This window comes from Camelus dromedarius, chromosome 31 (assembly GCF_036321535.1).
Source record: "Camelus dromedarius isolate mCamDro1 chromosome 31, mCamDro1.pat, whole genome shotgun sequence".
NCBI classification, from domain to species: domain Eukaryota; kingdom Metazoa; phylum Chordata; class Mammalia; order Artiodactyla; family Camelidae; genus Camelus; species Camelus dromedarius.
In genome coordinates, this window is record NC_087466.1 from 13,843,427 (window position 1) to 13,862,280 (window position 18,854).

Here is an 18,854-nt window from a genome sequence, read left to right on the forward strand (position 1 = left end):
GGTCCCAACCAGCCAAGCCAGACCTCATCCCACCAGCCTCTATCTCGACGTCAGCTACAGTGCTGCAAACATGGCGGTGCTGGAACCATCCTTGGGGCCCTAGAACAGGAAGTGGGCTGTGCTGAGCCCCAGAAGGGACGGGAAGGGGTGGTCTGGCTTGCCTGAGAACAGGGAAAGATCTCTTTCTTAAGTCCAAGAAGCCAAAACATCTGATGATGTTTCTCCACCATCTCACAGCCCAGCACCTAGTCTCAGGTCAGCGGCCGAGTGCCCTGGAATTCGTGGGCTGAAGGCCGTTTGGGGTCCTGTCGTCCATCTACATCCTTTCAGAGGTGAGAACACTGAAGTCAGAGGTCACCCGGCAGGGACCTGAGAGAGCTGGATATTGAAGCCAGGACTCCAGCCCACTCCTTCAGAGCCCACTCCCGACGTCTGGGTTGTAAGACTCCAAAGGCAGCCCTGCTCAGGTATGTGGTCCCTGAGATCCCTGGCACCTGATTCTGTTGCCAATTTAAACTTATTTAGCGCATAAAACAATGGTCAGCCCAGAGCAGATGGCTCCCCCTGTGACTCAGACTTCGGGGGAGACCCTGGGTGGCTGCTCACCAAAAGATGGAGTCTCTCAGTCCCTTTAGCTCTCTGAGCCTCAACTTCCTCATCTGTAAAATGGAGCCGATCATACTTACCTATGGCTAGTCTAATGATCAAATAAGATACTATGTAGCAATTGTCCTGCATTTGGTAAGACTCAACCCATATGCCTCCAACCCATTGCCTTTAAGCATGGACCGGCCCGGACATGGCTCTGCCACGGACCCAGTCCCCATCCTGCGACTTCCCAAACGTGGAGGTACCTGGCAGGTTGAAATTCTTCTGCTGCCTTGTGCACTGCGGAGAAGGGTGTAGGGGAGAAGGCGGCGTGGCGCTGGGAGGGAGTGGGGGTGCTGGCGAGGAGGGCGTGGACGACGTCGTGGACGAGGGGTTGCTGCTAGAGTCTGGCTGGTAAGGAACAGGGATGTGGTCCTGCAGAAAGAAAACAGGGCAGGGGGCAAGGGGGCAGGCAGGGAAGCAGAGACAGCAATGAGGGTGAGCAGCACAGGAAGGGACCCCACCCCGGCATCCTCCACGCCTCTTCCACTTTCCTCAACCACCAGATCCTTCCAAAGTCCCACCCACTTCTCATCCCCACCGGGTTGCGTGCAGCTGTGGAAGGAACAGTTTCTGGAATCAAATTCCTGTCCAGGTCCAATGCCTGGACCGCAGCCTGAAAGGTTACCACATAATGAAAGCCACGGAGATGACAGCCACACTGGCTGATTTGGGAAAGTCCCATGCAGAGGTGCCCAGAGTGCTCTTCCCATCCTAACACTTCTCCTCCTGAGTGTTTATTAAAGAATCAGCAGCCTGACAGCTCAAGAGAGAGCGTGAGAGCAAGCCTTCAGAATCTTCCCTCGCATCTCAGTTGGAACCAGCACTGCCTCTCCTGGCCCTTGGAACTGCTCTAAAGCAGAGATGAAGACAGAATCTTTGCATCCTCTGAACGGCGCTGGTCAGGGTGCGGTCAGCAGCCGAACAGTGGGTTGAATAGTGTCCCCTAGAGGACACGTCCACTCAGAACCTCAGAACGTGACTTTGTTTGAAAAAAGGTCTTTGTGGGTGTAATTCAGGTGAAGATTTTGAGATGAGATCATCCTGGATTGGAGGATGGGGGCTAAATCCAATATCAAATGTCCTTATAAGAACCAGAAAAGGAGAGACACACAGAGGGGAAAAGGCCATGTGAAGACCGAGGCAGAGGCTGGACGGATGCTTCCACAAGCCAAGAAACGTCAAGGATTGCCGGAGCCACCAGAGGTCAAGAGAGAGGCAGGGAATGGATTCTCCCTCCGAGCCTCCAGAAGCAACCAACCTGCTGACACCTTGATTTCAGACTTCTGGACTCCAGACTGCGAGAGAATAATTGTTGTCTGAACCTCCCCGTTTGTGGTAATCTGTTACAGCAGCCCCAGGAAACTAACACGAGCAGAATCCCGAGTGAGGCAAATGCAGATTCAGAATCCCATGGCCACTTCTTCCCTATGCGCCCAGAACACAGTACTTAACCTCTCCATTCCTCAATTTTGCCCCCTGTAAAATGGGAATAATACTAGCAAGTCTCAACATCCTAAAAAAGCACCCTCAACACCCTTCCTGCCTCTCAAAGCCATCAGAGCTGAGAGTTCTCGGGGACACCTTCATCTGTTCACTCATAGGATAGTGATCATTTGGTCCCCAAATTACTCAGCAGTCCATCCGTCAGCTCAGCTCCAGGTGCCCAAGGATGGTTTTGTTGCGATCTGGTTATTTGTCAACAGGTGCGTTTATCTGCCAAACTCCAGAGTTGATGTAGCAAACATCAATCAGCATAGGAAGCCCAACGGACATGTCCCCTCCTAGAGTCCAGTCCACTCCCACTTGGTCACACTGCCTCCACGTCAGTGACTTCGCCTCTGTGAGCCTCAGTCTCTCCTCATCCTTCACGTGAGCTAAGAGCACCCACCTTGTGGATCCGTTGTGAAGTTTAAATGTATACGTACCTACACCCTGAGCACTGGGCTGAGGCACTTTGTTATTAACAAATGGGAGTGATGACATTAATGACAGTATTTCTTTTTGCAAGTAAGCTTTTTTATCTGAGATAACTGCAGATCTGCCGGCAGGTGTAAGGAATCATGGCAGTCTCATGCATCGGCCAGACTCAGTTTTCTCCAATGATAACATTTTGCAAAACTAGGGTACAATGTCATGACCCAGACATTAAATTGATACAGGTGAGACCCAGAACATGTCCATCACCACAAGTATCCCTCCTGTTGCCCTCTTTTAACCACACCCGCTTCCTCCCCTCTGCTCACCCCTCTCCCTCCCACCTTAACCCTGGCACCACTTATCTATTCTCCAGTGCTGTATTTCTGTCATTTAAAGAATATTATATAAATTGAATCATACAGTACGTAACCTTTTTGGATTGGCTTTTTTTTTCCCACTCAGAATAGTTCTCGGGAGATTCATCCAAGTTGTGGCGTGCACCAATGGTTGGCTCCTTTTTCATTGCTCAGTCGTATTTCATGGTATGGACATACCACAGTTCATTTAACCAATCATCCATTGACGGACAAGTAAGTTGTTACCCTGTGTGGCTCTTGTGAATCAAACTCCTACCAACATTCATGTACAGGTTTTGAGAGAACATAAATTTTTATTTCTCTGGGAATGAATATTTCTAGGTAATACGGTATTAATTTTTAAATTAAATACAAAAACTGTTCTCTGGAGGGGCTGTACCATCTTGCACCAGCGATGTGTAAGTGATAGATTTTCTCTGCATCCTCACCAGTGTCTGGTGGTGTTCCTATTTTTTTATTTTAGCCATTCGGATAGGACCATAGTGGTTCTCACTGCAGTTTTAATTTGTATTCTCCTAACAGCTAATGATGTTGAACATCTTTTCAGGTGCTTGTTTTTCCATCTGCATACCAGTCTTTGGTCTTAATTACTGTAACAATATAAGCCTTGCCATCGGGTAATTCTGCCCACTTTCTTCTTTTTCAAAATTGTTTTTACCTCTTCTAGTTCCTCTGCCTTTTCATATAACTTTTAAAATTCTCCTGTTCTTATCTACAAAAAAGTCTTGCTGGGATGTTGATAGGAATTGGATACCAATTTTGAGGAGACTTAGCATCTTAACTATGTTGAGCCTCCCAATCCATGAATATAGTATGTGTATCAGTTCTCTAATCAGAAAAATAGGAACAGAGGTTTATGTCTTTTGTCCAGTTGGAGAAGTTTTTGACCATTATTTCCCTGAGAGCTTTTTCAGCCTGCTGTCTTTCTCATCTCCTTCCAGGACTCTGATGACACCAGTGCTATATCTTTTATTCTAGTTCCAAGGGTCCCTGAGGTTCTACTCCTATTTTATTTTAGTCCATTTTCTTTCTGTTACTCAGACTGTAATTGCCCCTCCTCTGAGAAGTCCCCCTGACCTCCTGCTCCAGCCGGTAAGCACATTGCACTGGGACTAGCCCTGCACACAGCCTGAGCTTCTGCTGTTACTTCAACACAATCACATCTCAGCTCACGTGCCTCTAGGTTAGGAGCTCCCCAGTCTCAACACTCAGCAATGTGCCAGGCACAGTGTGGTCCCTGGTTAAATGTGCCCTTGATGAAGGAAAAAGCAAAGAAATGAAGGGAGGGAGGGCTGGAGGGATGGAGAGATGGAGGGAGGAAAAGGCTTATCTCCTCCCAGTAGCCTGTGTCTTATTCATCTTGGAATCTGCAGAATTTAGAAACAAAAACATAAGAGCTGGCTGATAAATGTTATATGAATCAATGAATGGAAAGGCAGGAGGGATGGAAGGAGAGATGAAGTGGGGAAAGAGGAACTGTCTTAATGGAGATAATGGTTATTTCTACTTCCTTAAAGGCAGAGATTCAGTCTTTCTCATCTCTGTAGCTCAGGGCTGATGTGAATGAATAGAATCAGCAAAAGAGAAAGTTGCATATGGCGCCCACATTCCCTGGCAGAACTGCAACAGGAGGGGAAATTCCTTCCTCGAGTCAGACCCAGATCTGTGTCCCAATGAGACCGGCAGCTGGAGGCTGTTTTCCATCAGAGGGAAAGTCAAACTCTACCAGATCATGCGGGGAAGGGCTAATGGCAAAACTCCTCTTTCTGAGTGCAGCTAAGGCGTGGAAACATCCTTCAGAGACCACCCAGTCCCACCCCTTCATTCTGCAGATGGGGACACTGAGACTCAGAGGTGCGGTGTGACTTGCTGGAGTCACACAGAGAGTTAGTGGCCCAGGTCCCAATCTCCAGCCCAGAAGCAGAAACACAGGGTTGAGCCAAGTAGTAAGAAATGCACATCAGACTCTAAGAATCAAACAGAAGCATGTTCAACTCCCAAGTTCCCCCTTCACCCAGTGGTGCACTGTCTTGGACATAACAGTGATAGTAACTCTCTCTCCCAGGGAATCTTCCTAAGGAAACTGTCCCCCACCCCAACCCAATCGACTTTGGTGAATGGACAGTCCTAAACAGCCATACTTGTCTTGTGACTGCCAATGCCCATGCCCAACTCAGGACCACAGGTCAGGACATAATGGCAGCTGGTCAGTGACCTATGATATGGAATAAAAAGGTGAGCTGGACCGAGAGGAAGAATACTGGAAGGCAGCACAAGGGTAGAGAGGAGATGAGGTTCAAGAGAACAGAGGAGCCACAGGAGGCCAGAGAACAAACCAGCTGAAGTTACAAGGAGTGGGAACGACACGGCAGCAGAAGTGATGACGGAGAGAAAAAAGGAGAGGAGAGGGTGAGGAAACCAGTCAGCAGTAATGGATCAGAGTGGACCCACAGAGAGGAGACAAGCCACGTGAAGTCATGATGGAGGATGAGAACAGTGACCCGCGATCTCGCTGCAGGTCCAAGGAGCTGGCCTGAGCATGAGACAGTCCTCCACGTCTACTTTCCTAAGACCTGGCTCCTGAGCCGTGATTTCCCTTTCTCTCATTGCCCCATGCCCATCCTTCCAGCAGACAGCTCCTTTTGCTGAGTTAGCCTAGGTGGGTCTCTGTTCCTTGCAACCAACTAAAAAGGGCAGCCAGCCTGCAGCCACTTCAAATAGTCTCACTGCAGCAGGCAGATCTTCGGCCTCGGACAGCACTGCAAAAGGGACTTTGGACGCTTTGATGTGGAAACGCAGGAGTTGTAGACTGGTCCCCGAAGGAGCCAGCTGCTGCTGCTGCTGCTGCTTCTCCAACCTCTTCATCCTCCTCCGTCTCTTCCATCCTTCCATCCTCCTTGTCCACCTCCATCTCCTCCATCCTCCTTGTCCTCCTCCATCTCCTCCATCCTCCCATCCTCCTTGTCCACCTCCATCTCCTCCATCCTCCTTGTCCTCCTCCATCTCCTCCATCCTCCTCCATCCTCCTTGTCCTCCTCCATCCTCCTTGTCCTCCTCCATCTCCTCCATCCTCCTTGTCCACCTCCATCTCCTCCATCCTCCTTGTCCTCCTCCATCTCCTCCATCCTCCTTGTCCTCCTCCATCTCCTCCATCCTCCTTGTCCTCCTCCATCTCCTCCATCCTCCTTGTCCACCTCCATCTCCTCCATCCTCCTTGTCCTCCTCCATCTCCTCCATCCTCCTTGTCCACCTCCATCTCCTCCATCCTCCTTGTCCTCCTCCATCTCCTCCATCCTCCTTGTCCACCTCCATCTCCTCCATCCTCCTCCATCCTCCTTGTCCTCCTCCATCTCCTCCATCCTCCTCCATCCTCCTTGTCCTCCTCCATCTCCTCCATCCTCCTTGTCCTCCTCCATCTCCTCCATCCTCCTTGTCCTCCTCCATCTCCTCCATCCTCCTTGTCCACCTCCATCTCCTCCATCCTCCTTGTCCTCCTCCATCTCCTCCATCCTCCTTGTCCTCCTCCATCTCCTCCATCCTCCTTGTCCTCCTCCATCTCCTCCATCCTCCTTGTCCACCTCCATCTCCTCCATCCTCCTTGTCCTCCTCCATCTCCTCCATCCTCCTTGTCCTCCTCCATCTCCTCCATCCTCCTTGTCCTCCTCCATCTCCGCCATCCTCCTTGTCCTCCTCCATCTCCTCCATCCTCCTTGTCCACCTCCATCTCCTCCATCCTCCTTGTCCTCCTCCATCTCCTCCATCCTCCTTGTCCACCTCCATCTCCTCCATCCTCCTTGTCCTCCTCCATCTCCTCCATCCTCCTTGTCCACCTCCATCTCCTCCATCCTCCTCCATCCTCCTTGTCCTCCTCCATCTCCTCCATCCTCCTTGTCCTCCTCCATCTCCTCCATCCTCCTTGTCCTCCTCCATCTCCTCCATCCTCCTTGTCCTCCTCCATCTCCTCCATCCTCCTTGTCCACCTCCATCTCCTCCATCCTCCTTGTCCTCCTCCATCTCCTCCATCCTCCTTGTCCTCCTCCATCTCCTCCATCCTCCTTGTCCACCTCCATCTCCTCCATCCTCCTCCATCCTCCTTGTCCTCCTCCATCTCCTCCATCCTCCTCCATCCTCCTTGTCCTCCTCCATCTCCTCCATCCTCCTTGTCCTCCTCCATCTCCTCCATCCTCCTTGTCCACCTCCATCTCCTCCATCCTCCTTGTCCTCCTCCATCTCCTCCATCCTCCTTGTCCACCTCCATCTCCTCCATCCTCCTTGTCCTCCTCCATCTCCTCCATCCTCCTTGTCCACCTCCATCTCCTCCATCCTCCTCCATCCTCCTTGTCCTCCTCCATCTCCTCCATCCTCCTTGTCCTCCTCCATCTCCTCCATCCTCCTTGTCCTCCTCCATCTCCTCCATCCTCCTTGTCCTCCTTCTCCTCCATCCTTCCATACTCCTTGTTTTCCTCCTCTTCCTTCTTCTTTCTTCCATTCCTCCCTCCTTCCTTTTCATCCTCATTTCTCTTCTTTCTTCCTCCTATTCTTTCTCTCATCCTCTTCCTCTTTCTCCCCTTCTTCCTCCTCCTCCTCCATCCCCTTTCTTCCTCCTCTTCTTCCTCCTTCTGGTCCTCTTCCTCCTCCTCATCGTCTATCTTCCTCATCACCAAGCTCTTCCATGCCCTGCGCATCCAGTGCTGGACTCAACCCTTTACACATATCACTGAACCGAGTCCTCTCTACAATCCCAATAACGTCTACGATAAAACGCCCATTTTACAGAGGGGAAAACAAAAGTAGAGGGTGGAAGAAACTGAATTTCAAGCCTGGGCCTCTGACTCCAAAGTGCACACTCAGGCCATTATGATGAGTGACTAAGCCGGGCTTTTGTGAACCTGGATTAACTGAGCTAGACGAGAGAGGAGACAGACAGCAATGAAAAGGAAATCTCCAGACCAAATTGGCTCAGAAATCTATTGCACTAACCACATCATCACCTGACAAAAAGAATCTGCGTGAAGCCAGTGAGAAGAGAAAGAGGGGTAAAAAATAACCCAGCTCTGTGATAGGTCCGGTCCACCTTCATGTCAGAGCCACTTTCTAAATAGACGTTAATTTATTTCTCTTAACAAATCCTCCTGCTGGCAGACAAGCAGGACAATGTCACTGTCACGGGTCTATCTGACCCAGGTTTCTGTCCCATCTGACACTGAGGCTCACTGCGTCTGTAAAGCCAGAGAAAAAGGTCTCGAGATGGCTCTGAGCCACTCAACCACCAAGAGGTCACAGAGAAAAGGATGGTTATGGTTGCGCCCAGCTACTTCCCAGGGGCCTCACCGTTCGAGCCCTGTGAGCCCCCCAACCCCAGATGCAGGGCTCCCCTCCCTTAGAGACCTGCATTTTTTACAGGCGACAAAGGAAAAGTGGACCCAGCCAGACTCTATGATTGGAAGCCCAAGATGTAAGCTGATATTAAGAGCTAAAATTTCCTGGACACTTAACCACGTGCCAGCAACCCCTCCACGTGCTTTTATGCTGACGATTTCATTTCATCCCCGCAACAACTCTCTGCCCTCTTCACCCACCAGGGGACATTTTAAAACGTAGCCACAGATCCCTTAGACTCTTCCCATCGACAGGTGGGCTCACGCCTCCTCCCCCTAAGTCTGAGTAGGCGTGTGACTGCTTCCAGCAGAACTGACACCATCAACCCCTGGCCAGTGACAAGCCAAGGCAACGCACGGGCTTTTACATGGCTGGGTGACAAAAGCCATTGCAGCTTCCACCTCACGTGCTAGAACAACTGCTCTTCAAGCCCCGAGGTCCCAGGCAAGACGCCCGACTACCCTGAAGCAACCACGCTGTGAGGAAGCCTCGGCCACCGGGCAAGACCACACGTGTTACGCCCAGCCTTGGACTCATCCCAGCCCAGGCACCAGGGATGTGAATGAAGGAGCCTTTAGCTCAGGGGTTGGCAAACTTTTTTTTTTTTTTTAAATGGCTGGAGAGTAAATACTTTCGGTTTTGTGAGTCAAGTAGTCTCTGTTGTAACTAGTCAACTCTTGCCTCATAGCATGAAAGCAGCCATAGACAGTACGGGTGTGGCTTGTTCCAGTGCAATTTTACTCACAAAGACAGGTGGTGGGCTGGACTGAGCCTGTAAGCCCTAGTTTGCCAGTCTTTGTTCTAGGTGATTCCAGCCCCCAGCTGTGTGAGTTTCCCCAGCTGAGTCTCTGGACGTCGTGGAGCAGAGACAAACCATCCCTTCTGTACCCCTTTCCCAACTCCTGACCCGTGGACCCCACAAGCTTAATTAAAGGTTGTTGTGTCCATCACCAAGTTTGAGGTGGTTTGTTTGTACAGCCGTGGGTAACTGGAACACACCCATTTTACATGCAGGAAAGCTGAGGCTCGAAGAGATTAAAGTACTTGCCCAGAGTCTCACAGCTAGTAAGTGGAGGAAGCCAAGACTGGCTGCCAGGACTGCCTGCCTTCAGAGGCCAAGTCGTATCAAGTCCTAAGATGATGCCACAAGCAGCCAGATGGTGAATGACGGAGATCCAGTAGTAAAAGCAGTGGGTGTCTTCATGAGACAGAAAGAGCATATGGGCTATGGTGGAGGGGCACGGAAAGGGAGGTCGGAGATGGAGGGAGGGACTGAATTGCGCCTGGCCTTGCCGGCTGCAGTGAGGAGTTGGATTTGTTTCCTCAGTGCAATCAAAAGCCACCGGATAGTTTTTAAGCAGAGGGAGGTGCAGTTCGAATTACATTCATTAAGAATCACGCTGGCTGCTGTGTGGAGAATGGACTGAGGAGGCGGCCACGCCTTCACCAGCCCGCTGCAGAGAAGGGAGATTATGTCTTGCCAGTGAGCGCCCACACCGCCGTCATGATGCCCTTCTGGGCCCCGAACACAGCTGCTGACTTCCCATGTGCCCGGGTTGATCCACACTTCATCCACCTTCCACACGAAGCCATGAAGACATTGTAGGGCTTGACAAGTCACCTGTTGGCATCTGTAACCTTTGCCTGTTCCCGTGAGGCTGGAAGTGTCCCTGAGATAGCTTTGGTGCAGTCTGACCCACAGACCAAACAAAAGACATGGAAGTCACGCTGGAAATTTCCAGGCCACGCTGGAAAGAAAGATGCACAGGGTGGCCCACTGCTGACCGCCATCTGAGGGCCAGCCAGAAGCCAACCAGACTGGCTACGGCTCAGAGCTCGGCACCCCAACACATACCCATCTACCTAGCCTCCAGCAGAAGCTCAGAAATAGACTCCTACCCCTTGGTGGTTGGATTCAGCAGACGTGTCAGAACGCCCAGAACCATGTGCGGAGCCAATCCCGGCAGGTGATGAAACAGCACACAGAGCAAAGAGGGCGGAGTCTGGACCACCAAGGACCCTCTCAGGCTCCCCTCCTAGCTCTACCGTGCCCCGTCAACACATTCATTCTCATTTCCAGGTGCCCACTCTCTAAATTAGACAGATTTCTGGTGCACTCACTCTTCACTGATAGCTGGATGCCCCCAAGCTTTTCCAGCCACAAACCGCACAGAATGAGGAGCGCCCAGGTGGGCTGGGAATTAAGGGCAAAGCCCCAGGATCAATCTGCCGAGTCCTGTTAGAGCCTTCCTCCCTCCCGCCCCTTGTCTGGCAGCTCCAGCCTGCCCCGGCCCAGCAGAAGCACCACCCCCTCCCCTCCAATCTCACCTTGTTGATTTTGTTGGTTTTGGGGAGTGTCTGACTGATGTGCAGGTCCGAATACCGGGGTGGCTTTCGTAGAGGGTTGTTGATGTCACACGGGACGGACTCTGTCCGGACTAACCTTGCTGGATCCGTAGGGGTAAAAACAGCGATTTGGGAGTTTAAGTACCACGTTCGCTACACACTGTGAGGCCAGGAAAGCAGAGCTCTGACCCCACCTCAGAGGGCCACCCTCAAGGCTGGAAGGGAATTCTCTAAAAATGAATGTCATTGTGTCACAACAGTGAGACACTGCTCCCGCTAACCAGGGTTGTCTGTGGTTTCTAAAATGTTTATATTGTCAATATATAACTTTTGACAAGTAAAAATTATAATAATGAAACTGAAGCTATTAGAGTCCCTCCCCGACCCTATGCCATAATTGTTGCATGTTGGCATTCATTGCAGAACTGAACATCCTTTGAAAGACAAGAGGTTCCTGATTTCTCCGGGGCTGTCAATCGGGGCTGTCAATCAGTGGACAGGCTCGTTGAGGCCACCTGTCCCTGCTCCCACCTAAGCTTGTCTTAGGATCATCTTTCATTCCTTGTGAGATTTCTCAGGCCCCAGCAGTCTGAAGCACGTCAAAACACATCTGTCCTGAACAAGGCCACTGTGGAGCCTTGAAGGAAGGTCTCAGCTCCCCCAGCCTCCCCTCTGCCCCACCCCTAAAGGCACACGAAAAGCAGGACATGCAGGGGATGCTAAATAAATGTGTCCTGACCCAAACCACATCACCCAAGCCTCTCTCCCTGTTACCCTTCTGTTATTTCTACTATTTACAGGGACCAGAGCGAGGGGCAAAGTCAGAAGCTCACATTTGATGCCAGATAATGTCATTTGTTCACTGTTTTTTCTTGTGGGTGTGGGGTGGGGACGTTGGTTAGCCTGGGCTGCCATCACCATGGAAACCAACTATATTTTCGCCTTCCTACCAAGGAGTTGGGGAGCAAGAAGCTGGTGGACTTCTGGAAAGTTCTGTTTGCTTCGCATAAACAGCACCTGCCGCCTTTGAGTGAACGGGTGTGGCCATGAAGGCGGGTGGGAGGGAGCCCTTCTCCAGATGCCAGCCTCTGAGAGCGGGTCGCCTCCCAGCAGGCTGGTTCTGGTCTCCACGTGGGAGTCGGGCTCCAGGAGCGCCCACTACGGAGGGGAATCTGGTGGGTGGCAATTTCCCCAGTGAAGCTGACCCAGGACCAGGGCTCAGGAGCGGTGAGAATTCAGGTTGAAAACAGCCTCGTGGCGTGTATACGGCTGTCCCAGGAACAGATGGTTCTTAATTAAGAATGTGAGGTGAGAGGGGGCAAGAAAGGGGCTGAAGACTTTTCCTTCTCTTGCAATTTCCTCTCCTGCTGGAGGAAAGCAGTGCAAAGATCATCAAAAACCCACGGCCCATCGGCTTCGGAACACACGCCAGCACTTTCGGCAGCAATCTGCCTCAGCCTTTAGGTTTCCCTTGGGTTCGCTGGAGAACAGGGCAGACTCCCCTGAGCCTACACTGACCCGTGCCCAGGAGAGCTGGGAGGGCTGCAGGAGGAGGATGAGGACTGGGGCAAGCTGTGTTCCCCAAAGTTGGCTCTAAGCTTCCATCCAACCTATCAATGGGTGGGGAGGTGGGTCGTGGGTGGCCGGGAGGGGGCCAGCAAGAATTTAAAAATTTTTAATCAGTTGCTAACATTTTAAAATAAGTATAAGGCACATAAAACTATTTGGACTTTCTTTTCGAAACAGGAAAAATGCCACATCGCAGGGTCACGTGGCTGGAGCAGCCACCCTTTCTGGATGGTACCTGGGCTCTCCTGCCACTTTGCGTGGCCCCCTGCAGCCAGCTTCTCTCATTTAGGGTGCTTGCTTGGCCCTGGCAGGCATCTGGGTTTGCATCCAGGGCAGTGCTCCTCGACTTTAAAGCACAGGCAAATCGCCTGCAGGTGTCATTTAAAACAGATTTTGATTCAGCAGAACTGGAGTGGGGCCAAAGGTGGTGCGTTTCTAACAGGCTCCCAGGTGATTCCCGTGTTCCTGCTGGTCCATGGACCACAGGCAGAATAGCAAGGGTCTGGACCAGCGATGTCCGGAGTGTTCTATGTCTGCACTGTCCAACATGGTAGCCACACATGGCTACTGAGCTCCTGAAACATGGTTGCTGTGATGGAGTAATTACATTTTTAAAATTTTTTATTTCGTTGCAATTAATCTAAATTTAAATAGACATGGCTGGTAGCTACTGAACTGAACAGCAGAGGCCTAGAGAGTCCGCAGTGGATGAACTGCAGCGTGGATCGTGGGGTCTGGGAATAATTACCCACAGGACAAGAATCAGGGGAACCATTTTGAAAGCTGGACTGCAAGTCTTCCCAAGGAAGTGCCTCCTATTGAGTCCTTGATGGGCAGAGAAGGGCCTTTCCTTCCCATGAAATTGGTCTTGCTCTTGCACAGTGGAAGGCTGGTAGTGTCTCTCCCAGAGGTACCTCCCTGCCTTGACAGGTTGGCCCAGATACTCCCTGGGCCCCAGGAGATGGAACACAGATGGCCCAAACCAACAGGCCCAAGCAAGACCCTCCCCGTGCCCACTTCCGCAGGGCCAACTGACTGAGTCTGAAAAGCACATAATGGAAAAACAATCAGCCTGCACTCTGTTTAAGTAGGAAGGAAAAGGAATGCGGCTGGGGGAAAGAGAGAAGAGTAAAAATTAGGAGAGAGGACAAGAATGAGAGAAAAAGACTTAGTTAAGGAAGGGGAGATGAATCTGGAGGCTAAAGTATCAGAGAGACCAGCGCGGGGGCAAGGAATGGGGAGAACAGGAATTGGAGGTGGATTAAGGAGACAGATTTCAGGAAGAAGAGAGTCAGACGGAAAGAAATGAGACAGGCAGGCATCATGGATCATGGGGTATCCAGAATTGACCATCTCAGATAGCCTGCAGGGGCCCCCACCCAACCCCTACCCCAAGGGCAGTAAGTGTTAAATACTTACCTCCTCGGTGGATGATCAGGAGATGACAGGGTGGGGCTTCTTTGGTGCATTTGTTGTGGCACTTTAACCTGAGAGAGAGAGAGAAGGTAGGATGTTTGTATGGATGGATAAATGGATAGACAAATGGATCGGGGTGGATGGAAGGTTGTTGGGTAGATAGATGGATGGATGGATGGGTAAATGGATGGACAAATGGATAGGTGGGTAGATGAATGATGGTTGGGTAGACAGATGCGTGGATGGATGGATGGATGGGTAAATGGATGGAAAAATGGATAGATGGGTGGATGGATGATGGTTGGGTAGACAGATGTGTGGATGGATAGATGGATGAATGGATGGGTGGGTGGATGGGATACTCCAGTGGTTGAGAGAGCTCTGGGTGCTGTGGATAGCAAGATGTGAGGTGACATTGGGCAGCTACTGCAAAGGCATATCCTTGGCATCTAGGAAATGAATTCTGGAGAGAGTTTGCTACCATCTCATTCTCACAGGCTCACAGGTCAGTTGTGGTTAGTCCAAGAGCGGTAGCAACTGTTTCACCAACAGTGCCCACTTGGACTTCACACTTTGAAAGACATTTTCCCCCATCCATCTGTATTTATCATCATCATCCAATACTAATAATCATCTACTGTCTACTTGAAGACTCATTTCCCAACCATTGTACTGAACATTTTATGTAAGCTATGTCACTGGATGTTTATAACAACCTTACAAAATAGGTATTAGATTCTTCCCATTTTACAGATGGAAAAACTGAGATTAACTGACTTGTCCTGGCAGAAATCCTGGGTCAGTGATACCAGAGGTAGACTCATTTTTCTTAAAGGCTCAAGCTATAGGAGACAGCCAGCCAACCATTCCAATTAGGAAGAGACTGGTAACAGGTATTAGGTTTCAAAGGTACTAAGTTTTAGAGTTTAGAGTAAAAGTGTCTTCCTTTGAGACAAGTCCAAGACATCACCTGGCTCTTCCCTATACCGTTGCCAGACTTTGAAGGGTACCATCACCTGGCTTGGTCCTTTTCTTTTGGCATTTTACATCCACAGGGTGGATAAGCACTGTGGCAGATACTATCAGTGCTCCACCCACATCCTTTTGGATTCCCTTACAGTTTTGTGTGCACCAGATTATCTTCCAACAGCCAACATCTTTGGCAGAAGGCCACCCTCAGCCAGCTTACGTGTTTAATATCAAAATACTCTACACAGAGAGGTGGGAATTTTGGATTTGCCCTCCACCCTCTTCCCTTCTAGGGGTTTCACAGTTCTCTTTAACAGCATGGTGTGGAAGCCCACACAAGGACTTGACATTGACTCAATTATTCTAGCTCAGTGATTCTCAAAGTGGAGTCTCCAGGCCAGCAGAATCAGCACCACGTGGGAACTTTTCAGAAACGCAACTTTCAGGGCCCCATCCCAGATCTAACGAATCAGAGACTCTGGAGCTGAGATGAAGTCATCTGTTTATCGAGCCCTCCAGGTGAGGTCTGATAGGTAGGTGCGGAGGTAAGAGAACCACTAGTCTAGCTGATTGTTTTGGAATGTCTGTGCACATTTTCCCAATATTTTATGGCCCTGCGAGGGCCCTGAATTCCTCTCTGATATGGAGATGTTAGACCTGGGGCTACTGGGGGTGCAGAGGGGAAGCCAGGAGGGACGTGGGCAGCATGAAAGAATCACATAGTGGGAGCGTCAGTTCGTCTCCAATTCTCCTTCGCTCCGATTGCATCAGGGGCTTCCTGTGCTAACAAGCAATTACATCTCTTGACCACATGCTAACCCCAGCCCCAGGTTTGGACAGGCAACAGTATTCATGGGGAACTGAATAAATTCATTATTTCCATTTGAAGGTCTATTTTTTTTTCTGCTCGCCTGATATTCATGGCAAGCGAAGCTGATTTTCTATCCATGATTATAAGATATGTTTTCATCCTTAAACCAATTCATTTGAGTAAAAAAGGACACAAATGGTAAATAGATAAATGCAGGGCTGCTTCATAAATAAGACAAAATCATGACAGGGTGCTAAGTGGATGGCTGAGTTAGGCTGGAAAGAGTTGGCTGAGAGAGACAGTGTGAGAACTTCAAAAAGAGGCGGCAGCTCTTGGCACCCGAAGTCTAAGAGGGTTGAAAACGTCAGGAGGTACGATTGGTCATGAACATTGTAAAGACTGTATGACTCTGAAAGAAACAAGAGCTAAGATTTACGCATGCACCAGGCAATGGTCTCAGGGCTTTCCATCACTTATTTAACACTCATAACAACCCTAACAAGTAGGAACTTTTGTTACCCCCATTTTACAGAGTGAGAAACTGAGGCTCAACAAATTTGAATAACCTGCCCAAGGTCAAATAACTAGTAGTAGGTCCCGAGTCCAGCTCTAACTATGCCAGATTCTTCTTGCTTTACATCCTGGGGGTGGGGATGAGTCAGGGGAAGGCTCCTGGGGTCTGTAAGTGGCTGAGTCAAAATGTCTTTTTTTTTTTTTTTTTTTGAGCCTAAGATGTCACCTTGCTCTCCCTCTACAGAAGTCTGAATTCACAAGGTAATGGAAATCCCACGTTACTGTACCCAGCTTCGTCTTTTCTTTTCTGAGGCCCCCAGATTCTCAAATCTATAGGGAAGGTCCCAGCCCCCGTGGAGATAACTAGCGTTATATCAAAACTCTGATGGGATGCTCTGCTGTGCGTGAAATCAGCCTTTAATTCATTCCACAAACACTTAACTGGGCCTGCTGGGCCCGCAATGGTCAGGCTAGATGAAGACCCGAGGTTTATAGGGAGGGTTAAAAAACACGAAAACAAACATCGGATATTGCAGGTGTGATAAGATGGTGGAAAAAAATAATACAGGGAAACAGGATGGAGAGTGATGGGAGGGGGAGGGGAAAGGCTTGGGGGTAAGATCGAGACTGGTGGGTCCTGGGGTCAGAGGTTGAAGGTCAATGAGGCTGAAGTGAAGAGAACCAGAGTGCAGTGAAGGCACGAGGAAGGGGAGGTGGGTGGGGCCCCAGCACGTCTGTATTTGATTTACAAACACCGGAGGCCTTGGACGACTGTAACACGGTCGGACTGATGTTTGGGAAGCCCTGAGCTGGGGAGACTGCTGATGCCTAATGACAGCTGAACCAAGAAGTTTCTGCACTCTTTCCTGTTTGAAATTGCTCAACTCCACCCGGAAGCTTCCAGAAAGAGATTCTTCCTTTCTGCCGCCCCCACCTTGTCAAACGAGCCCAGCTGGACGGCTGATGAGCAGATGTGAAGCAGCGGCTTCCTCTCGTGGGCAGCTCCACGAGCAGAGGGCGAGCAACTTAACATAAGCTGTGGACCACGTCCGAACCAGGACCAGGCAGACGAGACCGCCAGTGACCTCGGCCCGTTTCCTGCCTGCCCCTGGCATTTTCCCCTCTGTGTCCCAGTGGCTCGTCTCTCCCACTAACGAAGCAGCCCTCCTCCACCTTTGGCCGAAGCGTGGGAGACGGAACGTCCATCCTTCCGGCCAGGGCAGCGCTGGGACTGGGAGCAGCGCCACTGCTGGTGCAGGAGACCCAAGAGAACGCTCGCTGATGCCCAGACACTTCAACCTTGCACAGAGGTTCACGTGTCAAGGGCGAGAGCCCTCCCATCCAGGACCTGCTGATCGAGTTAGCAGGATCAGCTCAGTGCTGAAACTGCACAGACCCTGGATGGGTGGGGATACAGGGCTCGAGGTCAGACTTTTGCACGATGCAGACATGATGCCCCACTTATGAAGAATCATTTTTCCAGCGGGGAGCACGCACGATTCCACCCAAATTAGACTTCTCCTTTTCACTGCCCATGAAAGAAAAGACCTACTGGCATGCAATTTATCGGTAGACCAGGGCTAAAACACACCTGAGGGCTCACAGGGGATGCCAGGCGAACCTCAGACAGCTTGGAAATTTGGAAAGGATTTATTTAAAACTCTCATTGAAAAGAGTTCATTTTTTTCAACTTCAAAGGCTAATAGGATAAGCCTCAGTTATCAAGAAAAGTTGCTTATGCGGGGTATCTCATTTTCCCAAGGAGCTGCTGGCCAAATGAGACATCCTCTCCGTTTGAAAATTCAATATGAGAATTTATCTTGAGGGCAGGATCTGGATCTTCCTCATCTTTCAGCCACCTTTCCTACCCCGCTTTCAGTGCCTGGCGTGGTGGCTGGTGCGTCACACATGCTGAGATATTGGAGAGATGGAGGGAGAGAGGAAGAGAGAAGGAAAAAGGAAGGGCCAGCAGAAGGGAATGCTACTGGTGTGAGGGTATTAATAGTCTCCATCGAAGCGGGGGGAGGGTACAGCTCAGTGGAAGAGCATGTACTTAGCATGCACGAGGTCTTGGGTTCAATCCCCAGTACCTCCATTAAAAAAAAGTCTCCAACAGATGTTTTAAAAATGATTTCTATTTCTTATAAATGGCATCCTCACATTTTATGAAATGCAAAAATGTCCCTCTCTGCATTCCCTTCTTCCTTCTGCCTGCCTTCCTCCCGACGTAGGGGTGGGAGACGGGGATCTGACCAGAAGCAAACTGGACTTGCCTGGATCTAGCCCGGGAACTGTGGGGGCACAAACACCCCCTTTTATAAGCCGCCCTACTGTCCCCTCAGTGGATTTGTCACAGCCCTCAGCAGCCCCGTGGAGCGAACACAAGCACCGAGACTGGCTGGGATCAGAACGCTAATCTTCCTGGAGGAGGGACCATCCAGACTCTTGCTGGTGGAGACAGTCACGACCATTTCAAATGGTCCATTGGGTGATTCTAACCGACTTAGGGAAAGCTTGGTCCAGGCAGCCCAAATCCCTGCTCCTTGCTCTCACCCCACTTCATAATCCACCTGAGAAGGCTCAGCCTTTCCTTACTGAGTGCAAATGGGACATTTTCAAAACCTGGCCCCTAACATCCAATTGAGGAGATGTAAAGCAAACACCAGTGTGGGACCAAGCACTCTTACCTAACCCTGAACAACTCTGAACAAGAATCTGTTACACCCATTTTAAAGTTGAGAAGACTGAGCAGCTCAATCACACAGTTAGTAAGTGGCAGAGTCAGGATAACCATTCATTCATGCCTGCAAAAAACATCGCTGCCTTCCTCCTCTGTCAGGTGCTGTGCGAGGCACTGGGGGTGTACAATAAAACAGGGCAAGAATTGTTTCTTTAATCATCTGTCT

General features: G+C 50.3%; 1 protein-coding gene across 2 annotated transcripts in view; it reads right to left on the reverse strand.

Moving 5' to 3' along the window:
• KSR2 (kinase suppressor of ras 2) overlaps nt 1-18,854 on the reverse strand; it is a 393,165-nt gene that overhangs the window by 58,805 nt on the left and 315,506 nt on the right. For both annotated transcript variants that reach the window (XM_064481173.1, XM_064481174.1), the window contains 3 exons: nt 13,659-13,726; nt 10,653-10,771; nt 855-1,023 (listed from right to left, as the gene is read on the reverse strand). In XM_064481173.1, coding sequence (XP_064337243.1) covers nt 855-1,023; nt 10,653-10,771; nt 13,659-13,726 — 356 coding nt within the window. The remainder of the gene's footprint in view (nt 1-854; nt 1,024-10,652; nt 10,772-13,658; nt 13,727-18,854) is intronic.